The 13,621-nt window shown below is 49.0% G+C and overlaps 1 protein-coding gene across 1 annotated transcript; it reads left to right on the top strand.

Annotated features, from left to right (window-relative positions):
- The first annotated feature begins 276 nt into the window (after positions 1–276).
- On the top strand, positions 277–3,808 carry LOC115994138. The gene is made up of 4 exons (XM_031118181.1): positions 277–357; positions 1,349–1,421; positions 2,111–3,054; positions 3,128–3,808. The coding sequence occupies exons 1-4, from the start codon at positions 277–279 to the stop codon at positions 3,806–3,808; spliced, it is 1,779 nt and encodes a 592-aa protein (XP_030974041.1).
- The last annotated feature ends 9,813 nt before the right edge of the window (positions 3,809–13,621 follow it).

The raw sequence follows: 13,621 nt of genomic DNA, 5'->3' as shown, positions 1-13,621 counted from the left end.
AAGACTAAACGTTTTGATCATGGTTTGCCAACATTACAAAATAAAGTTCTAATACATTTAAACCTAAAGTCTTAGAACCCAATAGAAACAAATGGACAAGATGACGGATTAATGTACTAGATGGAGCCTAAATTGTGGACGAATTCTAGATAGACGGACACAAGGGGAACAGGTATCGAGGCCACGTGGCATCTACATGGCTTAAGTGGTCTCCAAGGAACCCTAAATGGAAATGCCTTGCACCCTACGATTAACCCTAGTTAAGGGAATCCCAACATGGGAAGAATCTCGCTCGGATTAAGTGCGTTTATAAGGATCTTCCCCACAAGGAAACATCTTCCTAAGCAAGAAACGAAGGTTGGTTTTATACTATACTGTAAGAACCAAGTACGAGGCCTATGGGCCTTGGATTATTATGGGCTCACAATCTATTTGTAGTGGGCTTGAAGATTTCCTACTATGGGTCGTTCTCGGCAGAGACTCAAAGCAACGCCCAGTTTGATGTTCACTCTTTCACTCTTTTCTCTCCCAAAAATCCCCTTTCTTCTCCCATCTTTCTTCTATTTATAGCCAAGGTTAGTGGGAAGATCATGATTACAGCCACCGTTTGTGCCATTGAAGGTCCAATATCATTTGATTTAAGTGGATGTTTAGGTGAGAGGGCGGTGCTGCATTTATGATCTTGGAACTTGATTCCATCTGGACCGATAATGCTCGGCAGCACCGTCTCCCGTGCATACCACATTTTCCCGGGAATAACTCATGTACATGACCGGGAACGTTTGACCGAGCCCACCTTGGAACTTAATACCCTACACCTGTTTGTTATTTATGAATCCCCGGGAATGGCGTAGGACGACTGGACCTTTCGGCTGGGCCTGTGGCCAAAGCCAGTACGGGACAAGGCCCAGGGCCTGTATGGGCCTGGGATCACCGCACTGTACAATTGGGGCAGGGCCCGGGGTCTGTATGGGCCTAAGGTCTCGGTGCCGTACAATAGCCCCCCCTTGATTCATACTCGGTCATCGAGAAGAATCAAGGAGCAGCATGGGACCTTTTGACCTCGGGAGTCTTTTAGCCTGGGACTTCTGGCCGTCATTTCTCATTTAATATTCATCTCAAAAGACGCGCCGTTTCGCGGCGCCAGGCGCAGTCGTCATTATTGCCTGACGGTTCGAGAACCGAAGCGACGTGCGGATTGGTTATGCTTGGCGTTCGTTGGACTGCTCGTAGACCGCGCCCATTTAATGCTTGATTCAGACGCTTCTTCTTCCTCCATTCATTTTTCTTTCCTCTATAAATAACCTCCCTCTGAACAGCATCCCATTTTTCCTCTGCCAATCTTTAGAGCTCTTTTTCTCTGCCGACCACATTTCTGTGCGCTTGCTTACCCAGTGTTCTTTTCCTCCTTAGAACCCAAAGTAAGTTTTTCTTCCCCTTCCTTTTCCTTTCAACTTTCATTTCTTTGAGTTTACTTTCGCATTTTTAGGCGTTATAGATGGGTTACTCTTACCTCCTAGAGTCCCCGGCTGCTTTGGCCACCTTTAGGAGTAAATTTAACATTCCCAATGACGTGGATGTGGCCTACTGCCATGAGAGCGATATTGAACTCCACCGAGGGCATGGTATAGCCTTCTTTCCTTTGATGTCCATTCTAGAAGGTGGGGTCAGGTTCCCCGTGGATCCCCTCTTAATAAACACACTCACTTACTACGGGCTGTGCCCGGACCAACTTCCCCCCAACTTTTACCGGGTAGTTAGTTGCGTCAGTAAGTTGAACCACACCTTTAACTTACAGTTAGACCACCATGACATTAACCAAATGTATAGGCTCTGTGGGAGCAAAGCCACCGGTTATTACCTAAAGACAAGGGATGCACGGGTACGGCTGATATCATGCCTACCTGATTCGAACAGGAACTCCGCCAATGAGTTCGTTAGGGTGAGCGGCAATTGGTTTGCCGGGGAGTTTCCTTGCCCCCTTACGCCGCGTGAAGTGGGTTCGTTCCATCCCCTTCATATAACTGCTTTCTTTCGCCTCTCATTTTCTTCCTCTCGGTAAAAAGAATTTTTATGATTAGAGACTAATGCGTCATTTGATCTTTTGCAGACGGCAAAGTGTTTGTGCAGGACCTCAGAGTCGTCCACGCCAAAGACTTAAACTTCGTCCTCCGCTCTGAGATATACGTGCATTGGGACGGGCAACTCCGGGCTTCGCATTTGATCCTCGGTGTGGAGCCGGTTTATTCTACTTGGCAGCCGTTCAAGCAGGCCCTGATAGTTGACAGCCCCCTGCTGTCGTATATAGACGTTCGGTACGTGAACTTTTTACCGCCGAGTCTTACAACCGGGGAAGCGAGGGAATTTGGCCGGCGGGTTACTCGCGCAGACGAGCTAGCCCCTTTGAGAGACGAATCCGCGGAAAAAGCATCCCGGCGTATCAGGGAGTTAGCCCACGAAGCCGTGCAGCAAGGCCAAGCGCAAGAGCAGCCAATCCCCGAGAATCCGGCCGCCGTGAACCAACAACAAGTGATAGAAGCGGCCGCCCTTTTAGCTAGAGCTGCCCGGCCTAAGGGAAAGATGGTATCTAGAAAAGTGCTGTCGGTAGAACGGTTTGTGCCCAGTGCCCGACAATCCAATCAGCCCCCTAATCCAGAGGGCCGGGGTCAAGTGCCGCAGCCTTCACCCCCACCGCAGGCCGGACGTGCCCGGAAGAAGCAAAAGGTCACCGATCAACCTTCCACTTGCCCGAGCGAGGTCGCTGCCCAGACTCCTCCCCGTCCAACAGGTGGTATTGTTATCCGTGAGCCGCCGACTGAAGCCGGCACGGGGGGCGCGTCCTCCTCCCAAGTGGCTCCTGCGTGGGAGCCGAAGATCCTTCTGGACGGCAAACCATTGCCGTCAACCGCCTGCATTCGGATGTGGGATAAAGGGGAGGGCGGCCGTATTGCCCAATCTTTGGCCGAAGCTCTCCAACTTCCCGAGGATGTGCATGCTTTCGAGGATGGATCCGAGGAGTCCGTAGGGCGCCGGTTAGAGTGGCACGCCATTGCGGTAATTTTTTTTGTCTATCTAGTTCTTCATACAGGTTTCCTTTTGCCTTTTTTCTAACTTTTGTCCTTGCTAGGCTGCTCAAATGGCCCACATTGTGGCTGCTCGGGCACGGGAGCTTGCTGAGGAGAGCGAGCGCGAGAAGGAGGCGCGCGAGGCGGCGGTGAAAACGGCTAAGGAAAAACTGAAGGCCGCCGAGTCTGCTGAGAAAAAGGCTGCAGTTGCCGAGAAGAACCGGTCCCTGGCCGAGAAAAGGTGTGCGGAGCTCCTAACCCAGCAGAATGAGACGGAGCTTAAGCTAGCCCAAGCCATCAGCCTTAACACCTCCAATGCCGAGGAGATAGCTGACCTTAGGGCAGGCTTGGCAGCCGCGGAGCAGAAATGGTATGATGTCGGCTTTGCTGATGCCGAAAACTCTGTAGAGCCGGTGGTCGCTCGGGCTAGGAATATGGGCTTTGAGGCCGGGTGGTTTGCCGCCCTTCAGGCAATGGGTGTTCCTGAGGATTCGCATCTGAGAGACCCCGGCCAAATCCCATTCCCGAGCCCCGCCCCTGCTGCTCAGGGTACCCCGGTGGCGATTGACGAGGAAGAGACAGCCAGTATGAGGGAGCTGGTTGAGCAAATCGACGCTCACGCCGAGCCTGAGGAAATGGAAGTCACCAGTATCCCGACTGTGCAGGAGCTTCTCGGTGACGCCCCGCCTTTTTCTTTGGCCGGCCAGCAGGAAGTGATACCGCCGAACCAACCTCCCCGCTAATTTTTCCTTTATCTTGCTTGCTCATTTTTATTTTATTAGTTTTACTTGCTCACGTCACCGGGATGCGGTGACCGAACATTTGTTTTATTTTGTTGGTTTTATTTGCCTATGTCACCGGGATGTGGTGGCCGAACAATTGCTCTACTTTAATTGGAAGTCCGTTTTCTTTTTCCGTTTGAATTTGTCGAATGAAATTATCTCTGTTCGTGTTTTGCTTGAACCACGCCAGTGCTATGGCGGCTTAATGTAATAGTACCCCCGAGAACCATTTACGCGGCGCTTAGTGTATTTTGAGAGCGCTTTTTGACTTAGTATTTGAAAAAGGGTCGGGTTAGGCTTTGGCTGAACCGGGAATCTAGCCGAGAATCAGGTTTTCGTACTTAGAGAATTATTTGTAGGTTTCCACCTGCTCGGCGATAGTGATCGAGCCGAGGATCATGTTTCTATCCTTAGATTATTATTTGTAGGTTTCCGCCTGCTCGGCGATAGTGATCGAACCGAGGGTCAGGCTTCTGTCCTTAGAGACTTATCTGTAGGTTTCCACCTGCTCGGCGATAGTGATCGAGCCGAGGATCAGGTTTCTGTCCTTAGATTATTATTTGTAGGTTTCCGCCTGCTCGGCGATAGTGATCGAACCGAGGGTCAGGCTTCTGTCCTTAGAGACTTATCTGTAGGTTTCCACCTGCTCGGCGATAGTGATCGAGCCGAGGATCAGGTTTCTGTCCTTAGATTATTATTTGTAGGTTTCCGCCTGCTCGGCGATAGTGATCGAACCGAGGGTCAGGCTTCTGTCCTTAGAGACTTATCTGTAGGTTTCCACCTGCTCGGCGATAGTGACCGAGCCGAGGATCAGGTTTCTGTCCTTAGATTATTATTTGTAGGTTTCCGCCTGCTCGGCGACAGTGATCGAACCGAGGGTCAGGCTTCTGTCCTTAGAGACTTATCTGTAGGTTTCCACCTGCTCGGCGATAGTGATCGAGCCGAGGATCAGGTTTCTGTCCTTAGATTATTATTTGTAGGTTTCCGCCTGCTCGGCGATAGTGATCGAACCGAGGGTCAGGCTTCTGTCCTTTGAGATTTGATGGTGATTCTTCCGGCGTACGGCTAAGGAATGAAAAATAGCTTATACAAAAGGATTCATCATGCTCTTAATTTCAATGGGATACAAGTAATGGCTTACACCGATGATTATGCGTAGAACTTCTTCAAGTTGTTGGCGTTCCATGGTCGGGGGAGTGGCCTCTCGTCAAGGGCTTCCAAGTAGTAGGCCCCTGCACCCGCAATAGCTGTGACTCTGTATGGTCCTTCCCAACTCTGAGCGAGCTTCCCTGCAGTCAAGTCCCGCATGTTTCCCACTACCCTTCTTAATACTAGTTCCCCGGCAATGAACTCCCTGCTCTTTACATTTCGGTTGTACCTCTGGGCCAGCTTCTGTTGATACTCGGCAAGACGTATGGTCGCAGCCTCCCTGCATTCTTCTAGCCAGTCCAAACGCTCCATCATCAGGTCGGCGTTCTGTACGGGGTCAAACCCGGCGACCCGTGCACTGCATAAGCTCACCTCGGTTGGTATGACTGCTTCCGAGCCGTATGTCAGGGAGAACGGGGTTTCACCCGTGGATCTCCTAGGGGTCGTGCGGTACGCCCATAATACACTGGGTAGCTCTTCCGCCCATCTTCCCTTTGCTCCGTCCAACCTTCTTTTGAGCCCGTTCAAGATAGTCTTGTTTACCGCTTCAGCTTGGCCATTGCTTTGTGGGTATGCCGGGGTTGAATACTTGTTTTTGATGCCAAGCTTACTACAAAAGCTCCGGAAAGCATTGCTGTCGAACTGCAGCCCATTGTCTGATACCAGCGAATTCGGCACCCCAAACCGTGTAACTATGTTTTTCCATACAAATTTTTTCACGTCGGAATCCCGGATATTAGCCAAGGCCTCTGCTTCAGCCCACTTTGTGAAGTAATCTACTGCCACCAATACAAAACGGCGGTTCCCCGTTGCCCGGGGGAAAGGCCCAAGGATGTCAAGCCCCCATTGTGCAAATGGCCACGGGCTGCTGACAGGATTTAGCTGTCCTGCAGGTTGATGGATCATTGGGGCGTGCTTTTGACATTGTTCGCAACTTCGTACGTATTCGGCGGCATCCTTCTGCATCTGTGGCCACCAAAACCCCTGTGTCATTGCTCGGTGTGCCAAAGATCGTCCCCCGGCATGCCCGCCGCACACTCCCTCATGCAGCTCGGTCAGGAGCTCTTTGACCCTGTCTGGATGTAGGCATAAGAGGTAAGGGCCTGCAAAGGATCTTCGGTACAATTTTCGGTCTGAAGACAGCCAGTATCTGGGAGCCATTCGCCGAATCTTGTTGGCCTCGGCCTCATTCTCCGGAACTTTATCCTCGGCAAGGAAGTCTATGATCGGGCTCATCCAACTTGGACCAGCTACTGCCACCTGCGCAATCTCTACTCCGGCTTGGTTGGGAACATTCTTCACCAGGATGCTTGGCTCCTTTACAAGTTCTACCGTGATGAGCCTTGGCGTATCCTCGGTAGCCGATGAGGCTAACGTGGCAAGAGAGTCAGCGTGCTTGTTTTGTGACCGGGCTACCTGGGATATCTTTACCGTTCCAAACTGACTGATAATCTGCTTTGCCGCGCCGAGATAAGCTTTCATTCTGGGGTCCCGAGCTTCGAAGTCCCCAGTGATCTGATAAACCACCAGTCGAGAATCAGAGTAGATCTCTATGTCCTTTGCGCCCAGATGTAATACTGCCCTCAATCCGGCCAACATGGCTTCGTATTCGGCTTCGTTGTTCGAGGCTTTGAACCCCAGTCTGAGGGAGTGTTCCAGTCGTATACCCTCCGGGGTGACAATGACAATACCAGCCCCGGCCCCCATAGCATTCGATGCACCGTCCACAAATAACCTCCATGGGCGAATCTCCGTACTACAGATTATTTTGCCTTCATCCTTGGGTGTAAACTCTGCGATGAAGTCAGCCAGAACCTGTCCCTTCACCGAGCTTCTAGGCCGGTATCTTATGTCAAACGATCCCAACCGAGTCCCCCACTTGGCAATCCGCCCTGTGAAGTCTGATCTCTTCAATAGTGACTGCAATGGATACTCGGTGAGGACGAACACTGTGTGTGCCTGGAAGTAATGTGGCAACTTTCTCGTGGCGTGCACCAGAGCCAAAACTAACTTCTCGAGAGGCAGGTACCTTGTCTCGGCATCGACCAAGGTTTTGCTCACGTAATACACCGGCATCTGCACTCCCCGGTCCCTCAGCAACACAGCACTTACCGCATGGTCGGTGACAGCGAGGTACATAAACAGATCCTCTCCGGGATCCGGGGCCGTCAACCTCGGCGCATTTGCCAAATATTCCTTTAGCCCTCGAAAGGCTTCATCGCAGCTCTCGTCCCATAGAAACCCCTTCCACTTTTTCAGAAGCTGATAAAAAGGCCGGCAACGGTCGGCAGACTTGGAGATGAATCTGTTCAGGGCCGCTAGCATTCCAGTGAGCACTTGCACCTCTTTGGGATTGCTTGGTGGTTTGAGGCGGTTCACGGCTTCTATCTGGTCGGGGTTGGCTTCTATACCCCGAGTAGAGATCAGATACCCCAGGAACTTACCAGCCCCCACTCCGAAAGTGCACTTTTCGGCATTCAAGCGCAATTTATACCGACGTAGTATCTCAAACACTCCCCGGAGATCTTCGGTGTGCTGCGACTCAATTCTGCTTTTCACCACCATATCATCGATATAAACTTCAACCGTGCATCCAATTTTTTCTCGGAACATTCTCGTCATCATTCTCTGATACGTAGCCCCGGCGTTCTTTAGTCCGAACGGCATGACCTCGTAGTGATAATTCGCATTCGGGGAGATAAATGCAGTCTTTTCTCGGTCTTCGGGTGCCAAGGCAATTTGGTGGTAGCCCTGGAAGGCATCCAGGAAGCTCATCCTCGGATGCCCGTACGTTGCATCTACTAGCTGGTCAATCTTGGGCATCGGGAATGGGTCCTTGGGACATGCTTTGTTCAAGTCTGTGAAATCCACACAAACTCTCCATTTCCCGTTCTTCTTCTTTACCACGACAGTGTTTGCCAACCACTTCGGGAAGAATATCTCCTTTATGGCTCCGGCATCCTTCAGCCGCTGTACCTCCAGGTTTACTGCCTCGACGTGTTCCCTCGACGCTCTTCTCGGTTTCTGCTTCTTTGGGGGGAATAACGGATCCACGTTGAGTCTGTGGACAATGAACTCGGGATCTACGCCGGGCACTTCATACGGGCTCCACGCAAAAACGTCCACGTTTTGCAATAAGAACAGCAACATATCTACCCTTTCCCGGTCGTTCATGCTTGTACCTATCTGGAAATACTTGTCAGCATCTGGGAGAATCCTTACCTTCAGCACCTCCTCGGCAACGTCCGCCCCAGCTTCCCCCTGGGGTTTCTGTAATTGCTATGAATTTTCTTTCTCGTTCTCCTCAGTTCGACCGAGCTGTTCGTTCTCCCACCGGACCGCGGCGACTAGGCACTGCCTTGCCACCTGCTGATTCCCCCTTACCACGGCAACTCCATTCTCGGTTGGAAATTTCATTTTTACGTGAAGGGTGGACGGGACAGCCCCCATTGCGTGAATCCACGGCCTTCCCAGGATTGCGGTGTATGGTGCGAATGATCGGACCACTATAAATGTAACTATAACTGTCTTGCTTTCCATGTTCACTGGGAGAGAGATCTGCCCCTCGGGAATTACAACCCTCCCATCAAACGAGACCAACGGCGTGTCATACTTCGCCAAATCCTGGGTCTTTAACCCTAGCCCTTCAAAGAGATCCGGGTACATGACGTCGGCTCCGCTTCCTTGATCAATCATCACCCTCTTCACCAGGAATCCGCCTATCCGGGCTGTCACCACCAAAGCATCGTCGTGGGGTTGGACCGTCCCCTCGAAATCATTTTCTCCGAACGAGATGGTCGGCCGTCCACCTTTTTTCTTCTTTTTGGATGATTCTCCTTCCGCGCAGGCTACTGTCAGTATCCTTTTAGCCGCTGCTGCCCTTCTTGGTGCGGCATGGATGACTTCGATTACCCCCAGGGGTGGTGGAAGGGGATTCCTTTTCTGTTGGGATCCCTGCCCGGTTTCTCGGTTAACGGAATCTGTTACAAACTCTTTTAAGTACCCGGCCCTTGCTAGCTGTCCGAGATGATCTTTTAATACCCGGCACTGTTCAGTCGTGTGCCCCTTGTCTCTGTGATAGGTGCAGTATAAGTTTTGGTTCCTCCGAGATGGGTCGCCCCCCATTTTGTTCGGCCACCTGAAGAATGGCTCGTCTTTGATCCGTTCCAGGATCTTGTGAACTGGCTCTTTAAACACCACATTGACCCCGTCGATCTGCCCCTCTGGTCCCTGCATTCTGAAGTCTCGTTTCGGTTTTGCCGGCAATACGTTTTGCCGAGATCTCCCCACTAACGGAGCTTTCCCCCTGCTTTGCAACCGGTCATCTTCCAGGCGTTTGTACTCCTCTATGCGTCTCATCAGTTGCCTCATGTCCTCGGGGGGTCTTCTCGTCAGTGACTCCCGTAATTCAGAATCCTCAGGGAGCCCCATTCTGAAGGTGCTTGCCGCAATTTTCTCGTTTCCTCCACCAATCTCGTTATAGAGTTCCCAGTATCGGCTGGCATAACTCCGAAGGGTTTCCCCAACCCTCATCTTCATGGAAAGTAGTGCGTCAACCGGCTGTTGCACCGGGCTACATGTCACGAACCTGCTGCCGAATTCCTGAATCAGCTCGGCAAAGCTGTGTATGGAGCCCTTCCGCAAACCATTGAACCATCTTAGTGCCGTGGAACCGAGACTAGAGGGAAAAACCTTACACATTAATGCATCGTTGTGCGCATGCAAAGACATCATGTGGATGTAATGGCTAACATGCTCCACAGGGTCTGTCCTTCTCTCATACGAATTGAATGGTGGTCGTGTGAATCTGCTCGGCATAGGGGCCCGTTCAATTTCATCGGAAAACGGTGACCGGGCAGCCATCCGTAGAGCCCGGCTCATTGCGTCCATGGAGGCATTGTGGTGTAGACGTTCTTCCGGTGATTCTGATCCTTGGTGATCATAACCGTGCGACCGTGAGCGGTTCCGTCGATTGCGTGGTTCCTGTGATTGCCGGTGCGACTCTTGGGAGCGCGACCGGTCTCGGGACCGATGCGTATTAGACCGGCTGGAGGCCTCACCCTGGTTTCTCCTTTGCTGGGAGTTGCGATTCCTTTCATCTCGCCGAACCCTTGCTTCCAGCTCTAGGTCCATTACCAGTCTGCGTAACCGTTCCAGCTCTCGGTCCCTTTCGTCATGCCGCCGATGCGCCGAGACGTCTGAAACCGTCCAGTGTGTCTGAGCCGATCCTTCTCCTTGTCCGGACCCTTCCTCCCTTCTTGAGTGCTCCCTATCTTCCCGCCTTTTTTGCCTTCTCTCCCTCCATGTTGACCCCCGAGAAGATCCCATGGAGCCGCTTGGTGCACGCTCCTCAGACATCCTCGTCGTTTGAGTCCCAGTCGAACTACAGCTTTGTAGGAGTGCCCCACGGTGGGCGCCAATTGTAAGAACCAAGTACGAGGCCTATGGGCCTTGGATTATTATGGGCTCACAATCTATTTGTAGTGGGCTTGAAGATTTCCTACTATGGGTCGTTCTCGGCAGAGACTCAAAGCAACGCCCAGTTTGATGTTCACTCTTTCACTCTTTTCTCTCCCCAAAAATCCCCTTTCTTCTCCCATCTTTCTTCTATTTATAGCCAAGGTTAGTGGGAAGATCATGATTACAGCCACCGTTTGTGCCATTGAAGGTCCAATATCATTTGATTTAAGTGGATGTTTAGGTGAGAGGGCGGTGCTGCATTATACGAATTGAATGGTGGTCGTGTGAATCTGCTCGGCATAGGGGCCCGTTCAATTTCATCGGAAAACGGTGACCGGGCAGCCATCCGTAGAGCCCGGCTCATTGCGTCCATGGAGGCATTGTGGTGTAGACGTTCTTCCGGTGATTCTGATCCTTGGTGATCATAACCGTGCGACCGTGAGCGGTTCCGTCGATTGCGTGGTTCCCGTGATTGCCGTTGCGACTCTTGGGAGCGCGACCGGTCTCGGGACCGATGCGTATTAGACCGGCTGGAGGCCTCACCCTGGCTTCTCCTTTGCTGGGAGTTGCGATTCCTTTCATCTCGCCGAACCCTTGCTTCCAGCTCTAGGTCCATTACCAGTCTGCGTAACCGTTCCAGCTCTCGGTCCCTTTCGTCATGCCGCCGATGCGCCGAGACGTCCGAAACCGTCCAGTGTGTCTGAGCCGATCCTTCTCCTTGTCCGGACCCTTCCTCCCTTCTTGAGTGCTCCCTATCTTCCCGCCTTTTTTGCCTTCTCTCCCTCCATGTTGACCCCCGAGAAGATCCCATGGAGCCGCTTGGTGCACGCTCCTCAGACATCCTCGTCGTTTGAGTCCCAGTCGAACTACAGCTTTGTAGGAGAGCCCCACGGTGGGCGCCAATTGTAAGAACCAAGTACGAGGCCTATGGGCCTTGGATTATTATGGGCTCACAATCTATTTGTAGTGGGCTTGAAGATTTCCTACTATGGGTCGTTCTCGGCAGAGACTCAAAGCAACGCCCAGTTTGATGTTCACTCTTTCACTCTTTTCTCTCCCAAAAAAAATCCCCTTTCTTCTCCCATCTTTCTTCTATTTATAGCCAAGGTTAGTGGGAAGATCATGATTACAGCCACCGTTTGTGCCATTGAAGGTCCAATATCATTTGATTTAAGTGGATGTTTAGGTGAGAGGGCGGTGCTGCATTTATGATCTTGGAACTTGATTCCATCTGGACCGATAATGCTCGGCAGCACCGTCTCCCGTACATACCACATTTTCCCGGGAATGACTCATGTTCATGACCGGGAACGTTTGACCGAGCCCACCTTGGAACTTAATACCCTACACCTGTTTGTTATTTATGAATCCCCGGGAATGGCGTAGGACGACTGGACCTTTCGGCTGGGCCTGTGGCCAAAGCCAGTACGGGACAAGGCCCAGGGCCTGTATGGGCCTGGGATCACCGCACTGTACAATTGGGCAGGGCCCGGGGTCTGTATGGGCCTAGGGTCTCGGTGCCGTACATATATATATATATCTCTCTCTCTCTCTCTCTCTCTCTAATGTGGGTGTCTAAAAGTCTTTCAATATCTGATTATTTTCCTAAAGCAATTTCTCTTTAGGTTTTTTTAAGCTCCCTTTATTACTTTGCTTCTTCTTCTTTTTCTTTTTTCTTTTTTGGGTGTTTATTAGCGTTCAGTATGGCTGAAAATTTTTGGTCCAAAAAAAAAAAAAGTTCTGAAATCAATGACATTATATGAGGACTTGTCAATTCACTTTTTGGCCTACATCTTAAAGTGCTTTCAGTTTCACTTCTAATCAAACACCTACATTTCTTTGATCGGCTCATTAAGTTCTGAAGTCAATGACATATGAGGACTTGTCAATTCACTATTTGACCTACATCTTAAAGTGCTTTCAGTTTCACTTCCAATCATACACCTATATTTCTTTGATCGGTCCAATTAATTAATAAATGGACCAGTCAGATTTTAAAAATTCACATGATACATTCCCACGCACGGTATGTGGATGCAAATGAGTTGCGTTAGAGGATTCACCTTAGAATATTACACATTAGTTAATGTAAAATTTTTATTTTAGTAACTTTTTTTTTACATACTCATTTTTTAGAATATTACATATTAGATTATCTATTTTATACTACATTTAATTAAAATATCATTTTTTTAATTTTTTTTAATTATTGCTCTTTCTTCACATACAATATGTCAACAACTATCATCTACTATCTTCTTTCATTTTCGAGATATGTAAAGAAATAATAAACAATTAAATGCAAAATGAATAAATTTACACGGTTATTGTTGCAAACTTGTAAATAATTTATTCAATTATATACGGACTAATATTGATCATTTTTAGGCAAAATTGTGTAAATTTTATACATTTTTTATATTATACACGGACTAATATGAATGCTTTAAGCTAAATATAAATGAAACATTTTATATTGAAAATCAAATGGCATATATGCTTAGCTCAGTTTTGGATTAAAACATAGCGTAAATGGAGTTTGTAAAGCATAAATTCAAATAAGAACTTGAAAATTATATGATAAACCAGTGAGGTAAAATTGAATATAACATATGAGAGAGAGAGAGAGAGAGAGAGAGATTATTAGCTAAATGTGTCTTGTTAACTGAGTTTGTTAAAGGTACATGTTAAGAAATATTATATGTTTGGAACGAAAGAAGAGAGGATGAGAGAGTATGGGAAAAAGTGACCGGAATATATTAAAGAGAGCAAGCAAGAGAAGTGTAACCAAATCCAAAACACGTGGGTGATGACTTCTATATGAGAGAGAGAGAGAGAGAGAGAGAGAGAATCATTTAATCCACCTATTAACTATAATTCAAGGGACCATATAGGAATTTTAGTAGCACAATTTTTTTTTTTTTTTTTTTTTTGAGAAAGATTTTAGTAGCACAATTAGTAGATAAGTAATGAGTAGTTCAAATGACACCACCTCACTAAAATAAGAGAAACGTGTAAGTGTTGAGAAAAATTGTTCAATATTTTGTAAACAATAAGTTTTCTCCTCTCACATGGATGATAGTCGTAATATATAAATTTAATTAGTGAGATCTACGATTATATGAGAAGTTGAATTATTAATCACTGAGGGTAATACATAGAACC

The sequence above is a fragment of the Quercus lobata genome, chromosome 1 (genome assembly GCF_001633185.2).
Source record: "Quercus lobata isolate SW786 chromosome 1, ValleyOak3.0 Primary Assembly, whole genome shotgun sequence".
Classification (NCBI taxonomy): domain Eukaryota; kingdom Viridiplantae; phylum Streptophyta; class Magnoliopsida; order Fagales; family Fagaceae; genus Quercus; species Quercus lobata.
The sequence above is the reverse complement of the archived record's forward strand: the minus strand, read 5'-3'. Positions and strand labels throughout refer to the sequence as shown.